This window comes from Pectinophora gossypiella, chromosome 18 (assembly GCF_024362695.1).
Source record: "Pectinophora gossypiella chromosome 18, ilPecGoss1.1, whole genome shotgun sequence".
In the NCBI taxonomy this organism is placed as follows: domain Eukaryota; kingdom Metazoa; phylum Arthropoda; class Insecta; order Lepidoptera; family Gelechiidae; genus Pectinophora; species Pectinophora gossypiella.
This window is the reverse complement of record NC_065421.1, coordinates 3,634,237-3,660,937: the sequence shown is the minus strand read 5'-3', so window position 1 is coordinate 3,660,937 and position 26,701 is coordinate 3,634,237. Positions and strand designations below refer to the sequence as shown.

Below are 26,701 nucleotides of genomic sequence, written 5' to 3'. Positions count from 1 at the left end.
GAAGGCGGGACGCGGTTTGTCTAACGATAATAATTGCGTGTAAGTACCTACTTCTTAATGTGAGTTCGGGGTGTCGGACAACTTTAATGAAGGAGTTCGTCATTAGGGGAATAAAAAAATTAATGAGATCCAATTTAATTTAAGGTTATTGGCATGTTGAATCAGCGAGACTGAGTATGTGCATTGAATTTCGTTTTAAAAAGAAGAGCACGTAGTTAGTTTGGAAACATGCAGTTAGCTGAATTACGTATCTCAGTTGCACGCCGGTTGGCCAAACTCTGAAAACATGATCTGTATGTTTGACTCGCTGAAACTTTTGAGGCAAAGTTCGCGACGCCGGGCCAATATGCAAATTTGAACTTTCCCTCTTTCGCATCGGAGGACAGAGGGAGGGAGTTCAGAGTTGCACTTGGCCGATTTACGGTCCTCCCGGGCTTGCAATTGAAACGAGACTCATATTTGTGCACTCCCCGTGTTATTTCGTATGCAGCGCAGACCTCGGGAACATCTTTTCGTAAGTCTCGAAATAGATGAAAGATTTATCCGATGTCTTTTGTGTGACTTAAACGAATCGCAAGATTCAAGAACTTTTATGTAAGTTAAACTATTCTAAATACACCAAAAGGATCTTTGGATAATTATTTTGATAATGTATTTCATCAGAATGTTGTTAAGTAAATCGTTAAGAAGTACTTTAAGACTCGACTTCACTTTAGAGAAACTTTTATCGCTCTTTGTTTCTGGAGTTTCCAAGTGAATTTGTCAAGATCGTTGCGGCGATTATTTGGAGCGTCTGCGTCTAGATAATACCGGTCCCTCGCTCGCTGTATCTAGAGTAATTAACGTGATTGCGAGTGACGGTATATATACTAGGTATGTATGCGAGGGAGCTGTGTTCGGAGCCTTTAGAGGGTATAGCCTGGGTTGAATATCAAAGCAATCTGGCCGGGCGACGGTCCGAGGCGCAATTCGGGCTCCTTGCGCATATTGCATGCACGTACCAATGAAGTTTGCTTTGTAGGCGGTAATCTGCGGGGGTGTATCGGGTGGGGTGGTGGGTGGTGGGTTATGTACACACGCGCCCGAGGCGTCGAGGTAGGCAAATGGCCGGCCGGGCGCGTAGGCCGAGATCTCGAGATATCGATCCGCGGCCGGGCACCGCGGCGCCCGTCGCCACGGACACGGCCGTGGGAGGGCGGCGCCGCGACAAAAACACTCCTTTGTTTGCCCAGGCTCCCCACGAGCTCGACACACTACACATTACACACCATGTTTACATTCACTTGACACGTTTCGACGATCTCTCACGCGGCGTAATACGTTAAACTGACATCCAACTTCGTGTCCACCACATCTGAAACTAAGAATTGCCAGATCACAAAGGGTTTTCACAAATTCATACAGAATTTGTTTAATAATAATAAAATGAGCATTATAATTTTAAAACTGCAGCTATTTAATTTAACAAATATTATAACAATGTTTCACCTTCTAACAAGCAATTTATAATTACTACTACAAAAAAATACATGTAATATCGATACCGAAATTAAAGTCCGGCGTGCAACGGCACATCACTAGCCCGCGTCGCGACCACGCGGCGGCGGGTGGCGCAAATCACTCGCGCGGACTGCCGTTCTTGGAGAGCGCTCCCTTTAGTGGTGTACCTGTGAGTGTGCTTTGTCGATAAATTAATTTAAAATTGATTTATTTATTTACTGATGTAAGTACGTAGTCGTTACATGAGTCATGTCAGGGGCCTATGGCGACTCAATAATAAACCTGACACCAGGGTTGATGGGGTTGGTAATCACATGATAGAAGATAATTTAAAACGTACTTGTATTTTTTTATTTTCTGCCGCGATGCCTTTAGTCTTCAAAGGCTGTAAGTTTGAATATAAAATATCACGTGATTGTCCGTTAGAGAAAACGTAGCGTCGTAAACAGTAGGTACGTAGGTTACCCATAATTTCAAAGATTTCAACAGCATTCGTCATCCTACACGTTGTTGAGCTACTCAATCAAAGGGGGTATCCCCTTTGATTGATTGATAAAAAAGTTACTCGCCATGTGAAAGGGCGGTTTTTGTTTCTTATATCAACGGGGTCAGTCAAATTATTATTATTATTATTAGCCTGTGTGATACCACTGCTGAGCAAAGGCCTCCCCAATGTCTTTCCAAGTATCCCGGTTCTGTGCAAGCTATATCCAGTCTTTTCGATAACCTTCGAGATCATCGCGCCATCAGTCAAATAGCAAAACGTAACTATCTGCAAAAAGATTTATAGAACAGAGAAATAAAAAAAATAATTTTAAAAACTTATCGACAGTCGATAAGTTTTGTCGCAGCGCGTTCAATTAGAGGCGAGCACGGTTCGCATGAGTGGCGTTTCGTCGGTGACTTGCCGCGGCCGCCCACTCCCAATCGATACGGGCTGCAACCATCGATAGCCGTGCAGCCCTATCGTGGACAGCCGAATATAACGTTATTTTAATTTAAGTAACTGTTTATTAAATAGGTAGTTTATTAAACAGCCTCCGTGGTCTAGTGGTTAGAGCGTTAGGCTCACGATCTGGAGGTCCGGATTCGATTCCCGATGGGGACATTGTCGAAATCACTTTGTGAGACTGTCCTTTGTTTGGTAAGGACTATTCAGGCTTGAATCACCTGATTGTCCGAAAAAGTAAGATGATTCCGTGCTTCGGAGGGCACATTAAGCCGTTGGTCCCGGCTCGTAGCCGTAAAAACACCTCCACCAACCCGCAGTGGAGTAGCGTGGTGGAGTATGCTCCATACCCCCTCCGGTTGATTGAGGGGAGGCCGGTGCCCACCAGTGGGACGTATATAGGCTGTTTCTGTATGTAAATAGGTAGTAGGCTGACCTGTAGGCAGTGACAGTGGAACGGCCATCAGATATGATGGTTAGCTGCGAATTTAAAAATAAGCAATCCCCGACCAAACAGCGATAGGATTAGCAGAACGTAGTGGGTAGCTCACTGGGACGGGCTAACCTATAAAATGCTACTTAGGTTCTGTGACGATCTTGTGACGTAGCGAGTAGGCGCCGCTACTTCAAAAGCGCACCCCTGATGCTGGGCAACAGCGGTATCAGTACTGGTTGGAGGCCGAGGAAATGGATTCTGGTAGGGAGAGCCCTACCAGAGTGTTTGATATTAAAAGACAGTTCTGGAGATAAATAATGTATGTTTACTAAAGTAGAATAAGTTATGTTGGTATCATTATATGTGCTCCAATGCATTATCTTCTTTCACCCTAAGGTTGCCTGGCAGAAATTACTGCTTAGCAATAAGGCCGCCTATTAAGGCGGCCGTTTTTATTCGTATTTATGTTCTTTGTATATGTTATTATGTAATAAAGTATTATTGATTGATTGAATAAATGTTAAAATGTTTCGAATGCACCTGGTCGCGCTGATTCCGAAAAATGCACTAGTCGACAATGTGCTGACGACGCATAATTTGTTTGCGTTATACGCGTGTTTAGTGTTTTACAGCGGACAACTTACTTAATTCATAAATAAAATTAAAAATAAGTCGAAAAGTAAAATGACGTAAATTTTGATCATCTTAGACTGGCTTTTATTTCTAGATTAGATTTTAATCATTTATCCTTGTCCCAGTCAAATGCCCTATTGGGATGGTTTTCCCTTGGACTTGGAAGGTCAGATTGGCAACACCCGCACCTGAGTTTCTGTAATAACTGGACCTGTCAAAATGTTCAGGTTAGGTAAGCAGACACTGTCAAGGACGACGGCATAAATGATAAAAGTTAGAAACATGAATCTGTTTACCTAGTCATTGTTTGAAGCATAAATAAGTAGGTAAGGTAATGAGGGTCTTTCCAGGCTGCATTCCTCAGAAAAAAAAAGAATTATCAAAATCGGTTCATAAACGACGAAGTTATCCCCGAAAAAACATAAAAAAATATATACGGTCGAATTGAGAACCTCCTTATTTTTTGAAGTCGGTAAAAATATAGATGGCGCTGTACAGATTTTCCTTCGTTTAACCTACTAAAAAAAAAATAAAAAAAATTTTAAACTGTTTATTTCAAATAAAAATATTGGGTAAATTTTAAGGTTACATGCTGAATCTTAAAAGTATAAAGATTATTTGCATGCAACATAATACTGTTGAGTTCGTTTCACTCGCAGTTATCTAGTGATTGTAGGTATTTATCTACTGTAAAGTGGCGCTTGAGTAGGTTTTTTATATAGTTGTCTTTTTTGACCGTTATTTTATTGATAATGTTGTTAGGTAGGTTATTAAGTATGGAAGGCAGTGTGTAGTCCCATACCCTTTTTCCATATTCATTATTGTATTTAGGCACTACTAATTTCATGTATGTTGGGTAGCTCACTGGGACGGGCTAACCTATAAAATCTTTAAATCTTTATATCTATGTTTTTGGGTTACTTTAAATAAATGATGCCCGTTTTTATTTCACCCAAGCACCCATTATTATTCTGATTAAAATAAAGAGAAGTAATACAGGTAGCAACATAATTCTATACATAATGTGATCTAAATATCAAGCAAAAAATCCATTTATATATGCTTCTGCCATTATATTGTAAGTATTTTTTGAGTAATTATGTACCCGAGTAATGAGAAAATAGGAAATTATCACGTTAAAGTTGTAGAACGTCATCTACATTGTTTTTTTTTCCTCATTAAATACTTTATATTTGGCGCGATTACTTGACCGGACATAATTTAATTGGCGACTCTCTTTTTTCTTTTTTTTTCTTTTCTGTTTGTAGTTCCACCCACCGTAAGTATAATGAGATATGTTATGAGTATGTATTACATGTGTGAGTTCTTGTATGTGTATTAGATTACATACAAATCCTTTCGCAGTCACAATATTAATCCCAGCCCAATAACGCTTCCTCGAACGCGGTCAAAGCACGACGCACGACGCTATATACAGTATGCAATACTAGTCAATACTGTTGAAGATCGATTTGTTGAAGCTGTGGTATTCAATTCAACAAAGTACAGTCATGTCATGAGCATTATAATGTACCCATTTTAGGACTCTGTCGCACTAACATATTTGACATTTAGTGAGACTTACAGTTCAATTTGTCAAAAAAGTTAATGTGACATGGTACCAAAGTGTATACATTTTAATGCTCGTGACCGTACGTACATAGATTGATTTTATAACGTAACATAAAAGATTGATTAATGATTTAGGTACTGTACCTCTAGAATTGTTGACTTACATTAGTTTAAAGTAAGTTTTAGAATTGTATTTTGTAACTTTGTGTTACATGTGAAATAAAAAATAAATATCCATCTTATTATTTAATGAAGTGGAGGTTTTTAATTTGAAAAATTACGAATGGGTAGTGTAGGTCAAAAAGTATATATAAATAAATTAAATAAAAAGATAAATTATGAAATTCTGATTAGTAAATAAAGAAAAGAAAAACATTGTCTTTTTAAATTTAACGAGTATTATTTATGAATTTTAATCAAAAAATCTAATAATAAGTCCGACATTCTACCACATTTTTGTAAAAAGTAATTTGACCAGTTGGAAACTATCCTAATAAAACCCTCACTAGGGAACGATAAATAGCACTGATTCCTGCAGGCACCTTCTAATTTTATTCTGAGTTATACCTGTCATTTTCCTATCTACCGAAAAGGAAAGAGACGGATCATTGACAGCTGTAAATTTGAAAATGAATGAATGAATAACCTAGGCGTGTCAAATAGGAATCTCGCTAATGTGATGCCTGTTTGACGTGTGCTGTCAACTTAATTCTGTCGGTTTATTGTTACTGTATTATTTATTTTAGGTAAGTATCTAAAGCATAGTACAGTCATGAGCAATATAATGTACCCACTTTAGGACTCTGTCGCACTAACATATTTAAATTTGACATTTAGTGAGACTTACAGTTCAATTTGTCAAAAAAGTTAATGTGACATGGTACCAAAGTGTATTAATACTCGTGACCGTACGCGTAGTAAGCGTAGTGGTTTCGGATATTCCATCCTCGTATTCTCAGTACTAGTTATCTTGCTGCAGCTGAATATCGCTTGGTCAAGCACGGTCAAAGCGGAACGTGCCGCGGTCTAATTTGACGCTCCTTGCATACCGACTACGTTTATTATGTATTTTCATTATAGTACGAGTATATGAATAAATTAGAAATAGAATAATTGTAGTCTATAAATATAGTAATTAAGGTCGAACGGGTTACGGGATACGAATTTTGGGTACACAGAGTATATGCACACAATAGTGTTTGCCTTAGGCAGGAAATGGCCTAGGACATTTCGTAGCAGAGGAATATCGTAGCAGAGTCATGTCATAGCAGAAGCATATCGTAGCAGAAGAATATTGTAGCCGAAGGTTATCGTAGCAGCGAATGATGTAGGCAGAGGTATATCTTAGGAGCGGTATATCGTAGCAGAGGAATATCGTAGCAAAGGATTATCGTAGCAGAGGAATATTCTAGCAAAGGATCCTTGCATCTTCAACGTCTGCATTTTTATATGCTGACGTTATGTACGTATACGATCCTAATACAATATCAGGATAATACGGGCATAATTCAATACAATTACAATAAAATACAATTACAAATACTACAATACAACAACAACAACACAGTACAGCACACACACAACACACGGAACAGTGAACAGTGTTACAGTATGTTACACTTATAAATACTTTCTTTCAATTTCTCATAAAATCCTTTTTGATTTAGGTTCAATAGGTCTTGGTTGAACTCAATATAGTTTTTAATATAACTTGTTCGGTATTAACTATCTTTCACTAGCAAACAAAAAGATCAAACATTAGAAAAAACATACAATTTGACAGCACAAAAAACAGCTCCCAAACGACAAAAGTGGTTACCTATATTAGAAACATAAAAGGAAGAATGAAAATTGATAGCGAAAGTACTGAAAAGTTTTCACGGGAAAGTGAAAGTTGAAGTCGCAAAAGTTCAGGCTGACTTTGTTTTCACTCAACTTTGGATTCAATTTGAGGGGGAGGGACCCCTCCACCCCAAGACCTCCCCCCGCTGTAACAATGCCTGCTTATGATTTTCCATGAAAAACAATCGTAGGAGTTTGTTCATAAGTTAAAACAGAGCTTCGCGGAGGTTTATTAACGTTGAATGAATAAAATTATCGGTGTTCGAAGGGAAATTTTGAAATATTTAATTTCAATTTCGGACTTTAATTGAAAAGTTGTACGCAACCTGTTGGTGAAGCGAAGTGGAATATTGACTGATGGGTTTATTGTGCCCGTTAAACTCGCTATTGATTGTATACTGTATAGTTATGAAATACCTACTGTTACAATGCACAGGTACGTTTACATAATACTTATTGTGTATATTTTTGTAAGTATATTAAAAATCTACCAACTTGCACTGGTGGCGTGATCTAGTGGACGATAGTAGAAATATTTAGGGATGTGTGTTGGTTCACTTCACAAGCTAAAGTTAGGGTGAAGAGAACCCATACTGATTCCCGGTTTTCTTTAAAATTATGTGCCTATTCTCTAGGTGGCGTTGCAACCTGCATTATCCGTTGCGTTACATTATTATGCTCGGCTAGCCTTTTAGTTTTGGTAGCCGGCGAATAAATTATTATTCAAGCCATTTTTCTTATAAAAGCAACAAATTATAAAACATAGTTATCATATTATGATACTACGGGTTTAAAAGGGGCTATGCATTGGATGCAGATTGGGTGAGGTAAACCTAGCTCAGTCGCTAGCGGGGAGCGGAGAGTTGCCGTTCTCATAATCCCCCTAGCGTGAATCGGTTTACACAGGGTCCGCTTACCTAACCTGAAGAATTGACAGGTCCCATTTTTACAGATGCGATTGCCTGTCTGACCTTCCACAGTCCAATACAGGTTAGGTCACATACCTCCGAAAATGCACTGGGGGATGCAATGCTGGGGATTGTGGCTTTCCTTATGATGTTTTCCTTCGAGCACGTGATAATCATTTATGATCCAAATTCGACAAACATTGGCTTAGGCCTGTGTGGATTCGAACCTGCGACCTCAAAGTGAGAGGCAAGCGTTCTACCAACTAGGCTACCACGGCTAAGGAGAGTTGCCGTTCTACACGTAGTAAATAGTGTACTAATTGGTATATGTTTTCCTAACAGCCAGACCGCATAATATCGTCCTACACGGCTTTAGTTCGTCGCGCGGCGAACGCGTTCGAGATGGCCAACGTGCTGGTGTCTTGGCTCCTGGGCGCCACGTATGATGCGTACGTGGTCATCGGCTGTGCCAAGAGGGACACCTGCCTGGGCATACGCTACCGGTCACTGTGCCCAGACCTGCCCAGTGACGCTGAGGTACTGCTTATTATTATTTGTACTGTAACGAGACTGCATAACACCCAAATCCCCTGGTACTTGCGGCTTCCAAATACATCCCGCTTAGGGACGGTACTGAAAAGTATCGGCGTCCGAAGGACGTAATATACAATCCCAACTACCCGATTACTCTAGCCATAGAGGCAGCCAATCAGCTGGCGACACCAAACACTTCAGGACCCCGATACCGACCCCGCCGGCGTGGCCGACGATTTCCCTCAATCAGCGCTTATCGCAATTCTTTCAAATATCGCAATTTTTTTTGACGTGACTTATTGTACATTTGCCGCAGATGGCATTAACTACTTGGCCGGACAAATGGGGAGCGCTGAAAGCTCTCACCCGGTACAACGTTTAAGACAACAGGTGCCCAGTTGGGCGAGAACCGCGGCTCAGGGCATCGTCTGAGAGGAAAAATATTTGAAAGAATTAATCGACCCTAGAGGGTCGATAGCGATAAGCGCTGATTGAGGGAAATCGTCGACGACGCCGGCGGGGTCGGTATCGGGGTGTTGAAGTGTTTGGTGTCGCAAGGTGATTGGCCGCCTCTATGGCTAACCATCTGAGGCAAACCTGAATAATCACTTAAAAAAAAACTCAAAATGCTTGTCCTCAGGAAGTGTCACAAGACACAGAACCGGAGGAGGAGCCGCGCTACAAGCTGGTGCCGTTACCAGACTTCACGAGCAAGTACGTCACCATGATGGAGAACCGCGCCATCGAGAAGAAGCAGGCTGAGCTGGACCGCATCGAGGCCGAGAGACAGATGAAGATCGCGGTGAGTGGTCAATATTAAGTTCAATCTTAAGGTTGACGTTACACGATACAGATTCAATCGGCAGGGGTTGTACCTTTCAGGACCCCGATACTGACCCCGCCGGCGTGGTCGACGACTTCCCTTCCCTTCCCTATTAACTCTTTCAAATATTTTTCCTCTCAGACGACGCCCTGAGCCGAGGTTCGAGCCCAACTGGGCACCCTCAGGCCTGTTGTCTTAAACGTTGTACCGGGTGATAAAAAAACAAAAAGGGTTGTACCTCTCAAGGTGGACCGGACGACAAGCACGTCTCGGACTGTCCATACAACAAAAATTTAGTTCTTAACGTGCTGTGCTAGTGCGGACTTGTAAGTGCGAGCGAGAAGAAACAGTGCGCTCGCTCCCTTAATCCTTAACTGCTTACGTTCATTTATTCTACTTAGGAAATATGAGACTCAGCGGGAAGTGAGGTACATGTAGCTGATCACATGAATTCGTGCTCTACTTATATGCCACCAAAAGACTATTTAGAAAATAGCAATAGGTACATGAGAATAACCCCCTGGGAACCAATAGTAATATCGTGTCTCGTTTTGCAAACTGACGTATCTGCAGTATTATGCTAAAATTCATCTTCTATCGTGTGGGTTATGAGGTGGATTACCAACCCCATCAACCCTGGTGTCAGGGTTACTATTGAGCTGCCAAAGGCCCCTGACATGGCTCATGTAACGACTACTAACTTACATCAGTAAATAGTAACCGGGACCAACGGCTTAACGTGCCTTCCGAAGCACGGACCATCTTACTTTCGGACAATCAGGTGATCAGCCTGTAATGTCCTATAATCAAACTAAGGATCACAAAGTGATTTTTGTGATATTTCCCCACCGGGAATCCAACCCAGGACCTCCGGATCGTGAGTCCAACGCTCAACCACTGGACCACGGAGGTCGTTTCTGCTAAAATAATTTGTGTGCTATTGACAATAGCAGAATCAGATTGTCCAAAAATTTCAGATACGTCAGCTAGCGTCTTCAGCTACGATATGAGGTAGCTTTTTTTGACGTGACTTATTGTAGATTTGCCGCAGATGGCATTTACTACTTGGCCGGACAAAATATGAGGTAGCCAAACTACTGGAATTGTATTCAAATTTCCCGTGTTTTTTTTAAGAACGTCTGAGGACCCTGTGCCAAGGTTTTTCTTGCACCTACTTTTCCTAGAATAAGTATATAAAATTGTGACAAGTTGCAATAGTTTTAGGCGGAAAGACGCCCGACAAATAAAATTGATGATTCAAATTGTATCTATGTTACCTAATGAATAAAGATGTTTTTAAGTTTGAAATTTATTATACCAACTCTTCCTGTTCTTGTATTAATTCCCAGGAATTGGAGAAGCCACCTCCAGACGCTATCGACGGCTGGCGCACACACGCCTGGGTGTTAGTGCTCCCAGGCCCCATGGATATTGAAGAACCGTTCTTCATCGAACCACAGGAAGGAAACGGGTATCCTTTAGACGCAGAACAATACCAACAAATTGACGCCGTTTACAACAACGAAAATTATTATGTGAGGAATTATTATTTAAATCCAGTGTTATAGTAACATCTTTTTTATGAGTGTTTTTATATTTTAAGTTTGTATCTTTGGCTTTAGAAGTTTAGATAATCAACAAAATATTTTGAAGAACATTAATTGAAAATACACTAAGTAGGTATATGCTAACTAATGCATAATCCTCTATTTATGTTCAGGTTAATTTGCAAGTATTGAGAGAATTGGAAGAAGAGGAATGGTCAGAAACTGATATGTTTGAAAGAGAACTCCAAAAAGAAAAAGAGAAAGCAGAAGTTGAAAAGGGAAGAGAAGAAAAAGAAAAGGAAGAGTTAGAAAAAAGGGAAAGAAAAAAAGCTGAAAAGGCTGAAAAGAAAAGGAAAGAGCAAGAAGAACAGGAGAAAAAGGAAAAGTCAACGGCAGATGTATCAGATAAGGAGAAGAAAGATAAAGAGAAGGAAGAAAGAAAGAAGGAAAAAAAGGAAAAGAAAAAGAAAGAAAAGGAAGAAGCTGAACAGAGAGCAAAAGAAGCAAAAGAAGAGGAAGAAAAGGACAAAGAGAAGAATGTTTGGGAGACCGCAGAGGAGGAGGAAGAAAGAACCATTATTTGGCAGAATCTGAGCCACTTGCGCTACGATCTCAGTGACATAACTTGCTGGGAGCATTTGCTACCTGGAGAGCCTGCTAACAGAAGAAATCTACCAGGAGTGGATATAACAAGGAAGAAAACCGCTCGAGATACTGAAAAACATCTGGATATGCCCGAGAGTTGGGTAGAGAAACTTGATATATCTGCTGCAGGTGAGACTAACATAGAACAATTTCTTGATGTTTTTTTTTTAGAATTAGCACTTCCCAACTTTAACACGTAACCTCGATCAGTTCGAAAACTCTGATGACGCCAGTAACTTTTATACATTCGTTGCCATAATAAAGTCATATCAAATACATCTAGGTTTATCCATTTACCGTTATGTATCGACCCGATATCCATGATTTATCGCAAAAAATGATTCATGAGACCATGGTTCTGAGTTAATATCATGACGAATTTTCCTTCACAAAATTCATGCTTTTTTTATATTTTGAATATTTTCAGCTTTATACTATTGCGATGGAAAATTCCACTTGATATTAACTCAGAATAATGAGCTGAATCATCCCCCTCAGTATTCGTTACCATGTCACTTACACACTTCCATACACCCCAAATACGACGTACAGGTTTCCATACAAGTACACATGGGTGTTAGTGACACTGTAACGAATACTATAGGGGGATGATTCAGACCATGATTCTGAGTTGATCACAAGTGGAATTTCCTCTCGGAAAATTCAGTACAATTTTATTGTATTTTTTTTAAATTTTCAGTTTCATATTTTACGATGGAAAATTCCGCTTGATATCAACTCAGAATCATGGTCAGAATCACCCATCAAAGTTTTCGTTACGATACGTGGTATATACAGCTGCGTGCAAAAGAAACATCAGGAAAATTCTTGGGGAAATACGTTTGCTGTTAAATAAATCAGGCCACATTGGCGAAGTATAACCAATTCTTTTTTGATTCTCAGACTATATGCAGCGTTACCCTGGCTGCCACAAGGTGATACATTACAAGAAGGTTCTCCTGGAGAAGTTCTCACGCTATTCCCAGGCCAGTGGTATTGTGAAGAGGATCAAGATATTCCAAGATTACGCACTCACTATACCTTTGATCACGTAAGAAAATTACGCGTGTATTGAAATACTACACTTTAGGTTCATGTTTATGAAGTAGATTTTCCTGCCTCAGGTTCGTAAGTAGTATCTACAAGCTTAACCAGGTAATCGTTATTAAATTACCCACCGATTTTAACATAATATAATAACACATAACATAAATCACGACAATATCTCAATGAAGGACTTTCCAGGCTACGTTCACCATAAACAATATAAATGGCGTTGTTCAGTTTAAACGTGATAATTACCTATTTTTTCATTACTTGCGTACATAATTATTCCAAAATACAATGTAATGAAAGAAGCATATTTAAAAATAATTGTTGCTTGATATTTGAATCACATTATGTATAGAATTATGTTGCTACCTATATTTTGCCTAACGTGTAGAGTTTGTGAACTTATAGTTTGTATAATATATATAAATAGGACGTGTATAGTTAGAAACTTGGCGCTACATGAGATCTGATGACTTTATGACATTGTGATCGATATGATCTCGTTTTGGCAACATTTTACATGAAAATGTTTTTGTTGGGATCATTTGGACCCAAAAACAAAGATGAAAGATGTCTGTTATCCATGAAATAAGAAGGTTAAGCGAAGAACAAACTGTGCAGCTCCATCTATATTGATTTTGAGGAACGTACCCTGAGGAAAGTCCCTCATTGGAGTAGTCAGAGGTACATCCTTCGCAAGATGAACTAAGTACCTTTCTGTTAGACACACACACATATTTTGTCATCTTTTCTGTAGTTTTGACGTAAAATGTATAAAATTGGGGATCGTATCAGGCAAGCAGTCGGCAACCAACTTCATTCAATAACAAAAATCAAATTAATAAATAAAAAAGACCTGAAAAACAATGATGTGATTAAAATATTATATTTTATACCGATTTCAGCTACGAATACTTTAAAAACAGAGAGGATAAAATGCATATTGTGAAAATAGATCACACGACTAATGAAGTCGAAGAGCTCTTTGAAACTGGACGTCCAGAAAATCTCATAAGTAAGTTGAACTATTTGTTTCTGAATATTTTTTATAGGCTTTTCTACTTTGACGTGACCTATTGCTTATTTGTCGTATGGCTATCACAACTTGGCCGGACAAATTGGAAGCACTGAGGGCTTCCACCCGGTACACAATTTAAGACAACAGGCCTGAGGGTGCCCAGTTGGACACGAACCTTAGCTCAGGGTGTCGTCTGAGGGGTCATATTTGAAACAATCAATCGACCCTAGAGGGCTGATAGCGATAAGCCCTGAATGAGGAAAATTGTAGACCACGCTGGCGCGGGCGATATCAGATCGAGGTTCTGAAGAGTTGTCACGAGCAGATTGGATCGGATCGTCAGGATCGTACCTATATTACGTTCTTCATGGTTTAGGCTTCTTCATGAACGAATAGTTTGTATACATGACCAGAATATCAAGGAGTCATATTTATTTTTTCTTCCCCAGAACATACATACTCCATAGATGCCCCAGTGACTTCTGTCGAGGGTAATCGTTCCCTGGAATTCAAGTGGTTCTCTCGTATTGACCATCTCCAGAAAATAGATTGCACACCGCTGTCCTTCGACGAGTACTATGTCGATAGGGAGGATTTGTAAGTGGCAGAATTTGTTTTTTCTTTGTTTAGTCCGTGACAAAATCCCTGTAAGAGTTGTACTTATACAATTTGTTAATATTGTTATTTGTTCATTAATAGTATTGCCTGCACTAACCCCCAACCCAATAGTCCAGTTTCCTTTGTTCCCATAATCTGCAATAGTCTTACACGAACCGGGGTTTGTCTTTGTGCATACTTTGTGCATAGTGCATACAGTGATAAGTGCCGGTTGGTGTGACACCACATTTAGTTTAAATTGTCTTAAGGGGCCTCTACGTGTTGGCTTCGACCCCACACACGCCTTCCAAAAGTCTGGGACTCCACAGTCCCGAGATATGAAAACGACAAACTTTTATAATAAACTATTTCTATTCTATTCTTCTATTCTACATACATAATAATAATTAAGTACTTACTAAAACATATTAAATTATCAATTTCAGGCTTATATCTCGACACATAAAATACGTAGAGGGTAATAAACTCGAACCGAAGCGTCGCCTACATACAGTCACGGAAGTCTATCAGAGAAACTACGATGTCCCAGCGAAGGAGGATGTATGGCAGAGGATCTTCCACATCCACAACAATACCATACAATTGTTATACCACTACGAATACAATTTCGTCACGAATGACACCCGGTCGTTCGTTAAACCGAACCTTGCGGAGACCGGTGGAAAGGTCCTGTTCTACGCTGACAAGACATCTGGTTATATTGTAAGTAATTCAGCACGTACAGGGTTAGTGACATCGTAACGAAAACTTTGAGAGATGATTCAGACCGTGATTCTGAGTCTGACAGGAAAATCCATCCATTTGATATAAACACAAACTCATGGCCTGGCGTATGTACCTACTTGTACGGAGTATAAGTGACATCGTAACGAATACTGAGGGGGATGATTCAGCTCATTATTCTGAGTTGATGATATCAAGTGGAATTTTCCGTCGCAAAATTCACGTATTTTGTGCTTTTTTAAATTATTTTCAATTCTACACTTTTGCGATCGAAAATCATGGTCTGAATCGTCCCCCTCAGTATTCGTTACGATGTCATTAACACCCAGTATATTTGCTAAAGACATTTTATTAAGTCTGGTGAATGTGAGTGGGATGAAAAATGGATAAGCCAAGATAACGCTGCCGGTGGTGGATTAAAATTCTGTAGGTACTCTGAATAATCTGAATGAATACGATGAGAATAATGGAACAGTGAAGTTACGTCGGTGTGTTACCGGCTTGCTCCTAAAACGTGGAGTGCCAGTTCGAACCCCGATACCGGACTTACACCAATGAGAATGAATTTATCTTAAGTCCAGTTTTCACTAACACTGTCGGTCGGGTCGAGATTGTTCTAACAGAAAGCTCGGTGAGGTATGGGTACTTAGTTCATCTTGCGACGGATGTTCCTCTGATTATTCAAATGTGACTAGTCTTGAGCTTATGTACGTATGTAAGCTACTCATTAGAGACTTAAATGTCTACCCTCTTTCTTGTTTATTTAATTTTCCAGGCGGATCCGTGCGGTTACCCCACAAGACCTCTAGATATCTACTTCTCTCTGTGTAACAACATAGACTGGGAGTACAGGACTACCAAACACATCAGAGATCGCGAGACTGACGTCAATGGGTACCTCATGCAACGGCACAAGGAGATTACCGAGCCTACCCTCTATGTATCCCTGTTTAACACAGAGAGGAATGAAGAAGCACAGAAAGCGTATGCTGAAATGGTACGTATCGTATTTCATGCAATTTACTCTGCTTGTGTTAATATCTATGTCTGCATATGAGTGGGTTATAAAAAGATGTACAGGAGTGAAACTTGCACACCGGACGCGCTGCAGAATCACAATATTATCAACAGTCTACTCACTATTGACGTCACTAAGGTAGTAAGTATAGATATGTTTCGGAACCATTTTATCAGCTGGCAAACAAGTATCGTTCAGTTCTTGTATCGCCTTTCGCAAGATTGCGATTTATTGCGACGGAAAATTCCACTTGATATCAACTCAGAATCATGGCCTGAATCATCTCTCGAAAGTTTTCGATACGATGTCACTAAAACCCTGTATCTTTTTTTTCTTGTACTTATCTCTTGTTGTAGTAGTAAGTAGTAATTTTAATCATCATCTAGAAGTTCACCAGTGTTACTTACTCGTAATTTCACAGGAAAAACAAAAAGCCGAGATCGCCGAACGCGAGCGGGAAGCAGACATCGATCCGCTGCAGCCGTACTTGGCTCGCATGTTTGGCACCCCTCGAGGAATCACCCAGCCGCTGACCGTCAAGGAGGCAACCATCATCAGAGAACAGTGCATCAACGACTTCCGAACAAAACAATTGGCTCGCCAAATTATTGTTCAGGAACGATTTGATAAGGTATGGGGTCTTGTTGTCGGATTCCTTGAAGGACGTTAAGGATGTTGTTTCTAGAATCAAGTAATTAAGGGTGTTGGGACCCTAGCTCGGCGACAATAGATGGCGTAAGTGTAGCCATGCCTTTCGGTGATCGAAATTATTATTTTTGTCATAGACAAACTAAGCTAAATGAGCTCTACACCTTTTTGCCACTACTTGGAGGTCTAGAGAACCTACAAACAATAAAAAATATTATAAATCCTTCCTTTTTTCTTATGTTTACTCTGGGTCTGAAGTTATTGTTTGTTTTCAAACTGCTTGATGGCTAGCGATAGTGACCTTGCTTGAAACTTATTCTGGCTTTTATTGCTGTGTTTAATAGTCATCTCTATCGTTTATATCTTTTTATTTTAAACCCACTTCCCTAACCTGAGATCATTGATTGGGTCTACTTTTCTACCGAAGCGACGCTTAAAAAAAGTATATTGTAAAGAAGTAAGGCTCAAATGATTGCATTTACAGATGAATGCTGAGTACAAGGCGAAGAGGCTGTGGTATTTGGCGAACCAGTTCATACTTACACCTGAAAAGGAAGCAGCTTACTTTGCTATGAGGTTTGTTATTCCTATGATTGATCATTTTAGTTACATAATTACTGGCTTCTACTAGATTTGATTGAATTTATATCATCTGTGTTGCATCAAAAGGATTCCTGACACGAAAAATTATTTACTTTACACTACCTTTGACGTATTCAACTCTGGTGTCAGGGTTATTATATATTGTCCTCCTTGTCGTATCCGACAATGGCGACATGGTTCACGTAACGACTACGTACTTATATCAGTAAGTAGTAAACGGGACCAACAACGGCTTAACGTGCCTTCCGCACAGATCATCTTACTTTCGGACAATCGGGTGATCAGCCTGCAATATCCTAACCAAACCTAAGGTCTCACCTCCGGATCGTGAGCCCAACGCTCAACCACTGGACCACGGAGGCCGCTTACATTAGACTTGTATTGAGAACAAAAAAATTTCCGCTTCCAGTGCTGAGCTGTCATTCCAAGTGCACTCTTTGGAGGTGCGATTAACTCGCCACCAGGATCTGTCTGCGCCGAGGTTCAGGGCTCTAGAAGTCTACCTCAATAAACACCCGCTGTTGAAGGAGTATAACCGTATGCGAGCTTACTACAAAGTCAAGCAATAATAGCTTTTGCGACTAGGACTTGAGGAGTATTTTACATTGTTGTTTATACTTATTTATAATTCTAGTTATTATCGTTATAAATGTTCGTCTATTTTAAACTATTCCACTAAAATCACTCAGGTGATATCACTTGAGTGACTGTAGTGGAGTAGACTTAAATATCGACCATATTTCTCGTATATTAGCTTGCGAAACATAATATTAAGTATTTCATGTTCAGCTTTATTGGCATCTCTGTTAACTTTCAGATTTCTCACTTTACATTTTGAATGAGAATTTATGTGTAACTAGTCTACTCTGTTATGTTTATAATTTGTTGTAAAGTTTATTCTTTGTTTTAAATTGTTTGTGCACTTTATAAAAATGTTTTATTTTCTAAATCTATTGTTATTATGGTAAATAAAAGTCTTGTTCATTTTTTCAATATTTTACTTACAACTTTCTTAGATTTTATACCTGAGTACAATTCATCAGTCATTATTCAGTATTATCTAATAAGTATATTGATTTAGGGTATTCCAAAAGGAATAAAAACTGGTATTCTAGATCGTTCTAATTCGCTATTACATTGTGTTCTAAAAGAAAACTGTGTGATCTTTTGAAACACGATAACATTAAAAAAATCTCATATATAATATAACATTTTGAGTCACAATAGGGTAGTTTTCAACTAGTCAAATCAGTTACTTTTTTCTAAACGTCAAAACTCGAATTTATTATGCAATTTGAAAAACGACAAAATGTCGCACTTATTGTTACATTTTTCTTTTTTAAAATTCATAAGAGTTAAATAGAAAAGACAACGTTTTTGTCACCTTTAGATCTGTCTTTATTTAGTATTAATCAGAATTTCATGATTTATCTTTGACCTAGGAAACTACCCAATTCCGAATATCAATAGACGCGGTATGTGTGCTACAAGAGATTTCTGGAATAAACAAGTGAATCCAGTCAGGTTCATAATGAACTTGACCTAAAAAGTCCGGACATTTTCCCCCTGATAATTGATTGACCTTTGGAGGCTTGTTCCAAACACAGATGGCTTAAATAGATAGATGCTTTCCATAAGTTAGTGCTTGGGGAGTATCCACGAGGGTTGCGGATGGTTGAGGTCTGTGTTCCAATCACCAGCTCCTCCTAATAAGTTCCCTCGGCCGTCGTGGGTTGCTAAAGCCAACCGAGACAGTTTGTTCGCTAGTCTTCTTTGTGGAGAGTCTGGTCGTGATAATGGAGGGAGCGATATGCTGCCAGAATCTGGTGGGAGAATTGAAAATCAATACATTTATTTTTTCTCTCAGAAGAAGAAAATCACATAAAGCATATAATATCATTAAATTCAGTTTCAGAACTGAATAAGTAATATAAAAATAATGTCTCCTAAGCAGAGAGCGAGTTATAAAATGTCGCAGTCTCCGACCACCGGTGTCTGATTATAAATGTAGTGGCAATGTCCTAACCGCTCGCCGAACCTAAGTGCATTTATGTTTTTTAGAATTACTTAAACAAAAAATAAAAATAGTTTTCAACAACTCGTTGGATGGCGCTCAACGAAATACGTTACTGGACCTGCCAAGATGCTACCAACTAAATAAGAGATTTTTGCACATACGTAATTAAGTTCTGTTTCTGTTTGATTTATGATTTCAAAATTACATCGAAGAAAATCAGAAATTTTTGAAGTAACCTATCAAGTTCAGCGCCATCTATCCAGCAGTTAGGAAACAAATTCAAAAAAAATAAGAAAATTCCTCAATGAAATTTTTGTTCGAATCATCTCAGATCACCTAATTTCAAATTACTTACCTGAATGGTAATCATAGTTGGCGTGGTCACTCGGTGTCTCCTGACCCAGTCTCTTGCGGTACTCCCCCGCGAAATGTTCTATCAGTGTGTCCATCATTATTGCTTGTTTCGAGAACACCTACAAAAAGGAAAACCCTAAGGTTTGGAATTCCATTAAGTACAAACTGGGCCTCTTCAAAGCAAGACTGAATAGGCACTTTTTAGGTAAGCGGATCAGGCATTGATTTAAAATCTATGGGATCAGGTGAGATTGTGGTCAAATGTTTGTTTATCTCCCATAAATATATATACAGCGATTATAATTATTTACGGTTTAGGAGATATGACCCATTTTGTACCTTTTTCTAGATTTTCTACTCTACTTTAGAAATAATCATTTTGTCGCTATCCCTTTCTTAATAATTCTTTTATTTTACTTCATAACTATGCCTAAGAATGTTTACCGCTAGGTGAAAAAAGAAAAACAGTCAAATCAAAGATAAAAAAAAAGTTATTGGAAGTCAAAGTGAGAATCCGACTAAAATTGTTACACTTGTTAAAACTTCGCCGAGGATTAATAAACACATGAGATTGTCATGGATCCTGAAAGTTTTTCTAAAAACTACTCCATTTAATAGGTTTTTAGAAACATCCAAAAACAGTACCCTTAATACGGGCAAAAAACTAAGTAATTACCGCCTCAAATATTGCAAGACAAACAACAACAACATAACATTAACATTAAATAATTTGGAGGTTGGGATGATACCTGTAGTATTTTTGAGACGCGCAGTCCGTTTTCTACCACCATGAACTGAAGAAATAAGCACGGCAAGCAGTCTTCATTGTCGTCTGATGGTAACCCGATGTCCCACGATAGTTCTTCGTAAAGCAGTCCCAATAATACAGTCTGGAAATTTAAGTAAGTATGTTACTTCAGGCAAGATAAAAATGCGATGCAATCATAGAAAATTCGTCATTCTGGATCCCAATAATAAAGTCGTAGGTGAGCTTATACCATGTTACCAAATTAATTCAACGTAGTCACAGTGGTCCCGATTTCTGCAGACACCTCCTAATTTTATTTTAAGTTATACTTACCCGTCATTTTCTTATCCACCAAAAAAGAAAGGGACGGATGATTATCAATTTTGAAATTTCTGCCTAAATTGACGAGTGTTCCATACATTTTATGAAAATGACAGGTGTATACCTTAAAATAAAGTTAGATGGTGTGTACCGGAATCAGCACCAGTGTCAATGTACTCACGCTTTCAGTATCATCAATGACATATACACCATTAGAATTGACCGCTACTAGTACAGGGATGTCTTCATGTGTCAACAAGCTGGTCAAACTACGCACTGGTTGCTCGATCTGACCTTGGAAAAACGCGGCCCTGAAATGATTTGCTAATATGATTCGAATGAAAGACCAGGAAATTCCCCTTCAGCCGCGTTTGTAACAAAGATTTTAATCAAATTGAAGAATGAGAAGCGGTGAAACCATTTTAATAGAAACATGTTCTTTCTTAAGTTATGCCATAATTACAAAATAAATAGCCATATAACCCTTATTTATTATTCAGTTTCATTATTTTGTAAGTCAAACGTATTACTTACCCGTAAGTAGGCAGCGTCCTAACATGTGCCAAATATTTATGCCTAAGTTTCCGCGGTGGAGCGGCGGGCGGTCTCTGAGCTTGCTCCAGTAATTTAGCCTCGGGGCTCCCCTTGCGTCCCGCTGGGAGCAACTGAGCCCATCGGCCCGACCGAGCGTGCAGAGGCAAGTATTTGTCTTGATGCTCCCTAAAAATCAATTTTGTATTGAGGTAAGGCATTTGATTAGGTTGATCGTGACATTTCTATGAATTTACGGTAATTTATTTTTTTATGAGTTATGGGTATGATAATAAATAATGTTATTCATAAGGTGAAAGACTTTTAAATAATATGTTAAGAATAAGTACTATAAATAAATTTGCAATAAATTTATTTTATTCTTATTCTTATTCTATAAAAATATGATGTACTGATTCCGTTTCTGAAGGAGTACCCCAAGGAGCTGTATTTGGATCACTTTTATTCATATTTTACAGCGAGTGCCTGAAAATCGGTATTTAGATTATCACTTACACATGAAAGTGTAAGTATGTAAGTTAAGTACCTGAAGAACTTAGCAGTGTGTCTGTGAGGATCATAAGGCCCGAGTTGTATCCTTGCTTGTAGTCCACCCAACATCATGGCTTGAGCGCTCTCAAGTGGATAGCGCCCGGTTACAACGTTGTGCCTCGCTTCTTCGTAAAGTAACTCTTGTATACGAGAATCTCTAAAAAGATTAACTTTATTTAAAAATGTGGAACATCGTCAAAACGTTTTCCTTTACATGAAACATTACAATGAGTCACAGAGTTAGGCTTGACGTTTCTTCGTTGAAGTTTAAAAACAACAAGTGAGAAAGAAGGAAAGAAACGATTATTAGTGGGAGTAGGTGTAGTGATCCAAGCAATGTGCAGTAGCATCGTAGGTATTATTTCATCCATTTTATCGTGTAAAGCTACAGTTATTCCGATGTATGGCTAAATATTATTAGTTGTCAGTATATCAGTCACTCACTTTATGCCTTCCTCCAGATGCTTCGGAAAAAATACATTTCTCTGTAATCGGAGCACAGGCTGGTCCTTCCCTCGCCGCGACTCTGAGCCATGTCCATATCTCAACAACAACTTCTGCCAGGCCGCCCATATCCGCCATGGACATTGATGGGGTTTTAGTTGGATTTCTGAAAATAAATTTAAACCATTTTTGATTACATAATTTAATATTATAGAACAATGTCGTCCTGTTGCTCAAAAGAGGTGTTGTTCCCTCAATGCGACTTTTTGCATGACTAAAAATTGGTTACTTTGGTTAGGTAAGTGAACTTTGTGAAAAAACGGGATAATGCTGTGGAGATGATGAACAATTAGAAAAACTCACACGACATTTGCTACGTATCGAAATAAAATAATAATTAAATAAAATTGGCGTTAAATAAGGACCAAAGAACTGTTTGAGCATGCGAATCAGCAGTTTAGATCAATGGTGTCTGAGAGGACACAAGATTAAAAAAGACTTTCCACAATTCTCTGGATCTTTTCGACCTTCCCCGAAATTAGTTCAATTCCAAAGCCCATCTACACATTAGCTCTTCTTACCCAACAAAGGACTGCACATCCACAAGGCGAAGACATTGGCAGCAAGGCTCCTAGTCGCCGGTTGCGTCAGACCTAACTCTTCAGTAGCCAGCACTGCGTTCAGAAACCGTGCAGCAGTGACGCATGATGGCACTTCTTCAGAACTCATTTCCACCATGATGGCGGTTCGAGACATTAGATACACGCACGTCACTGGGTTTGATGTTACTGATGACGATGACGCTGTACTTCCTGATGACCCTGGAATTGAAAATGGCGTCAAACTCTTCTTATTTTTAAGACTTAATAAGTTACAAATAAATGTAGTACTTATTAAAGACAGGCGCAGAGCGCTAGGTATTGGTGACGGAAAGTAGGTTGATAAAAAATAACCCATAGAGATGGAGACTTCTGACGATTTATAAAAAACACTTTTTTCTTGCAAATAAGGATTAAAATTCGATAGGATAGGAAGCTAAGTTAAAGCTCCATAAAATAAAATAATGTTGATTTCAATATAAATGTCTAATGTAAGTATATGTATTAATTATTACTGATATAAAAAATAAATAAGAAGAATAATGAAATTTAGAAAGTTACCAGGAAGTGGTGGTGATATGGCGCTAGAGGAGCTGCCCCCACTAGTGATGGGCTCGGTGGTGCTAAACGACCCCGCCGCTATGCTACTCGACCCCGTTTGATTAGAGCAACTGCTCAAATTCGAGCCTGAAAAAGAATGAGTCTTGAATTAATTTTAATCGTCGTATCGTAAAAAATCCGAGTACGATTTCATACAAACTCTCAATAACCGCGTGGAACACTTCTAGCTACGCCTATGTGTGCATTTAGCTAGAATAGGTATTTATATCTTTCTTTAGTAATGAAATGTGGACTGTAAAAATAATAGGTAGGCACACTTACCCATAACACTTTTCTCCAAGGAATCGGAGCTATTGCTCTCTTTGGACTCCGGTTGCAGGGGTTTGTGAGGGTCATGCTTGTCCCAGTCACTGTGGCGGCCTAGCGGACTGTATGAGAGGTGGGGCAACCGTTGCGATACCGAATATAAGTGTGCGTTCACCTCTGCTTGGAGCTTTTGGCTTTGAACGCTGTAGTACTCTTCGCGGGATCTAAATTCACTGAAATAATGTAACTGTAAGTATATAAATGTCAGATTGGAAGGATCTTTACTTATTAAATACTTACTTTAGTACTAAATGAATGATCTTTACGTTTTATTCAAATTTAAGTAAAGGTTTCTGACCTTTGAGGTCCAAATATTAATTTTATTTTATTTTATTTAGATAGGTATACCAACAGTACACGTATTATAAAGTTATAATATGCAAGTCTTAAATTAGTAGCCTTAATTTTTAACTAGAAATATATTTACATCTTCAGACCCTGGATTGTAGCACCATAGTGCTTTGCCAAGACACATCAAACGAACTCAAACTCGAGGTTTTATAACAAAGGTCCTTTCCATCTTCCGGCTCCATCGTCAGACCCTGGACATAGAATGCTAAAACCGAAACTAACACCGCATCTAGTTACAACTATCTGACAGATAGGTACATATTTTCGGGACAATAAAACCTTAGTTAAAAACTTTAAAATACCTACCCGAAAATTCTGCTAAGTCGATTGATTGTCCATACAAAATCAGTCTAAATGTATGTAACGAAACACTTAGTCAAAACTTTTTCGTTTTAAACGTTCGACTAAGTCGATTTAACTTCTTACTAACCACGGATGCCGGAATACGGAAGCGATATCAGAAAGATATTATTATTTAAGATTTTTTTCAATTTTTAACATAGATATGGATGTGAAATGTCCGAAATAAAATATGTTTTCAAATATTTTTAAATTCATTCTTACTTGTATTGATATTCAGCTTGCATAGGATATCCCCGTCTTGAATAATCCACTGGAATTATAGTAATATAATTCCCACTGTTCTGAACATTCGGATTCTCGCCGTATGCACCCATTTCGGACTGATGTTCCATTTGGTACCCTTTTCAAACGTATTATTTACGATTCACCATTTTTACCGACGATTTTACGGAAGTGAAGTATTGATCCGCTTTCGCGCCTTTCTTAGTGTTGCCATTATAACGTTACTTGATTTTTGGCCTGGTTTCAAAGCTCATGCTTTCATTATTGTATTTATTTCTTAATTTTAGAAGGGAATAGAATAAATTTTAGTGCGTTAAATAGTACTGCACTAATCTAAAATACGTAACGTAGTTAATGGATAGAATTTTACTATTTAAATTAATTTATTGGGCTGTTCTTATAATATAAAACAGACCTACTAAAATTTGACAGATTGACAGTTAGAAGCGGATTGACAGCTCATCAGCTGACGACATATGTTTTGTTTGTGAATTTTATACTATTGAATTGAAGCTTACTCATTTCAAACATTTTTGCCAAAATTAAAGTGCAGTTCATGGAAAGCATGCCAGTATTTTAATATTGACAAAATGAAGAATATTTAAAACAGTTTCCGTACTCAAAAAAATGATATAAATATTTGTGTCAAAATTCAAAATCAATAAATACATCATCGTGCTTTGAAGGTTTGGCCTACTGTGCCTATACAGCCAGTGATACAAATCTCGGTTCGCACTATCGCGGAGTTAATTTGTACGCCAAGAAAACCTGATAACAATAGGTTTATAGTGATCGATACGGGCCAGTGTTTCGCCGATAAAACGAATGGAGGCGAAACTTAGAGAGTACCGCGCTCTACGTCGTCGCAGGGAACTGATAGACAGCGCTAAGGAGAAGTTGGAGAATACCAAACAGAAAATCGCTAATATTCTGGTGCCAAATATATTCACCGACATGGATAAGCAAAAAGATGATGAGGTGTTACTGGTAATCATATTTTGTTAATTATCTACGTCTATTATTTACTTGCCAAACAATAATAATGTTTGCACTTTCTTTCTTGCTTTCCCCTTCATTGTAACACCTTAGCATATTTTTATGTTAAGATTATGATGTGTCTATCTTGAAAATCAATATTTAAGGAAATGTAACTTATTTGAATTAGTAAAATTAACATGGAAAACAGATTTGCAAATATTTTATAAATTATACTCAACCTTTATTGCAGATTGAAGAGCCAGCACCGCAACAAAAACCACTAATCCAGTTTGAGGAACCGTTAGACATTGCATCAGAAGTCAGCGAAGTGGAATCCAGTGAAGAGGAAACTCAAGAGTCATGGCGGTATTGCCTGACTAAGTGGACCATCTACACCGTTATCTGGCTGACTCTTTATATTTTTTTTCTTAAAGTAGGCTTCGGAGCAGTATTCTTTGCTTCATCTGTATTGATCGGTATATTCTTAAATACTAGAACTGGAAAGAGAAAACCAGGGGAAGTGTCAGCGTACAGTGTATTTAACCAAAATTGTGAAAGTATAGACGGGACATTAAAGGCAGAAGAGCTACAACGGCAAATGTTATATGGGGTTGCTGGTTTGAGAATATAATTTATATCACATAATTACCATAGTGATATGATTAATATATTCTTGTTATAAACAGAAAATATAGAAAAACAGGATTGGCTGTGAAACACCCAGCAATGGACTGAAATTGGTAGTCAGTGGCTGCTGTACGGTAAAGTAAAATATTAATTTACATTTTGACAGCCGACCCCCAATAGTGGCTTTTTATAATCTCTAAGTGTTGAAGTAGCCAATGTACTTTATCTTGAAATTTTTGAATCTGTATAGTCTTTGCATATATGCAGGGCGACTAGAAAACTAGTGTAAAATGTTTCCAAATTTCTATGATGAAATTCCTTCCTTTGGGCTATTCCCAGTAATAAGAATTTCTTAAAAAAAACTTAAGTGATATTTAATAAAAAGCATTGTTTAAATACATTAAGGAAATTCTCAAAAGAAGGCCTAAAGGTCAACATACCTAGCAGTCATACTATACTTCAGTAGAGATCTATCTCAATTAAATTATCATAGTATCCACTATTTATTTATTGAGTAAATAAGCATATGAAATCATATATTTAATATGTTTAATTGTTAATAAATTATTCAATTACATCACATTTGTGTTGTTTTTA

The 26,701-nt window shown here is 38.4% G+C and overlaps 3 protein-coding genes across 3 annotated transcripts; 2 read left to right on the top strand and 1 right to left on the bottom strand.

Moving 5' to 3' along the window:
• Positions 1-1,103: 1,103 nt before the first annotated feature.
• LOC126375051 (dynein regulatory complex subunit 7) lies at positions 1,104-17,975 on the top strand. The gene is made up of 14 exons (XM_050021893.1): positions 1,104-1,187; positions 1,556-1,669; positions 8,183-8,377; positions 9,015-9,176; positions 10,547-10,732; positions 10,918-11,518; positions 12,293-12,440; positions 13,348-13,457; positions 13,910-14,057; positions 14,504-14,780; positions 15,577-15,798; positions 16,241-16,450; positions 16,952-17,043; positions 17,480-17,975. The coding sequence occupies exons 1-14, from the start codon at positions 1,104-1,106 to the stop codon at positions 17,637-17,639; spliced, it is 2,709 nt and encodes a 902-aa protein (XP_049877850.1). The 3' UTR covers positions 17,640-17,975.
• A 193-nt stretch (positions 17,976-18,168) lies between these two features.
• On the bottom strand, positions 18,169-24,650 carry LOC126375262 (FERM domain-containing protein 8). The gene is made up of 11 exons (XM_050022188.1): positions 24,479-24,650; positions 23,519-23,736; positions 23,198-23,323; positions 22,619-22,858; positions 22,038-22,203; positions 21,589-21,750; positions 21,045-21,230; positions 20,692-20,821; positions 20,191-20,331; positions 19,443-19,560; positions 18,169-18,893 (listed from the first exon to the last, which is right to left on the bottom strand). The coding sequence occupies exons 1-11, from the start codon at positions 24,607-24,609 to the stop codon at positions 18,709-18,711; spliced, it is 1,803 nt and encodes a 600-aa protein (XP_049878145.1). The 5' UTR covers positions 24,610-24,650; the 3' UTR covers positions 18,169-18,708.
• A 307-nt stretch (positions 24,651-24,957) lies between these two features.
• Positions 24,958-26,686, top strand: LOC126375338 (SAYSvFN domain-containing protein 1). The gene is made up of 2 exons (XM_050022282.1): positions 24,958-25,486; positions 25,728-26,686. The coding sequence occupies exons 1-2, from the start codon at positions 25,325-25,327 to the stop codon at positions 26,106-26,108; spliced, it is 543 nt and encodes a 180-aa protein (XP_049878239.1). The 5' UTR covers positions 24,958-25,324; the 3' UTR covers positions 26,109-26,686.
• Positions 26,687-26,701: the final 15 nt, after the last annotated feature.

Excerpts from the sequence above, each read along its gene's own strand:
- LOC126375262 (XM_050022188.1), bottom strand. The coding sequence starts at position 24,609 with ATGGAACATCAGTCCGAAATGGGTGCATACGGCGAGAATCCGAATGTT. Across the intron at positions 21,751-22,037 it reads CATCTGGAGGAAGGCATAAA|AGATTCTCGTATACAAGAGT; the intron begins GTGAGTGACTGA and ends TAATCTTTTTAG. Across the intron at positions 18,894-19,442 it reads CAACTATGATTACCATTCAG|ATTCTGGCAGCATATCGCTC; the intron begins GTAAGTAATTTG and ends TTCTCCCACCAG.
- LOC126375338 (XM_050022282.1), top strand. The coding sequence starts at position 25,325 with ATGGAGGCGAAACTTAGAGAGTACCGCGCTCTACGTCGTCGCAGGGAA. Across the intron at positions 25,487-25,727 it reads AAGATGATGAGGTGTTACTG|ATTGAAGAGCCAGCACCGCA; the intron begins GTAATCATATTT and ends CCTTTATTGCAG.
- LOC126375051 (XM_050021893.1), top strand. The coding sequence starts at position 1,104 with ATGGCCGGCCGGGCGCGTAGGCCGAGATCTCGAGATATCGATCCGCGG. Across the intron at positions 12,441-13,347 it reads CTCACTATACCTTTGATCAC|CTACGAATACTTTAAAAACA; the intron begins GTAAGAAAATTA and ends TACCGATTTCAG. Across the intron at positions 14,781-15,576 it reads ACAAGACATCTGGTTATATT|GCGGATCCGTGCGGTTACCC; the intron begins GTAAGTAATTCA and ends TTAATTTTCCAG.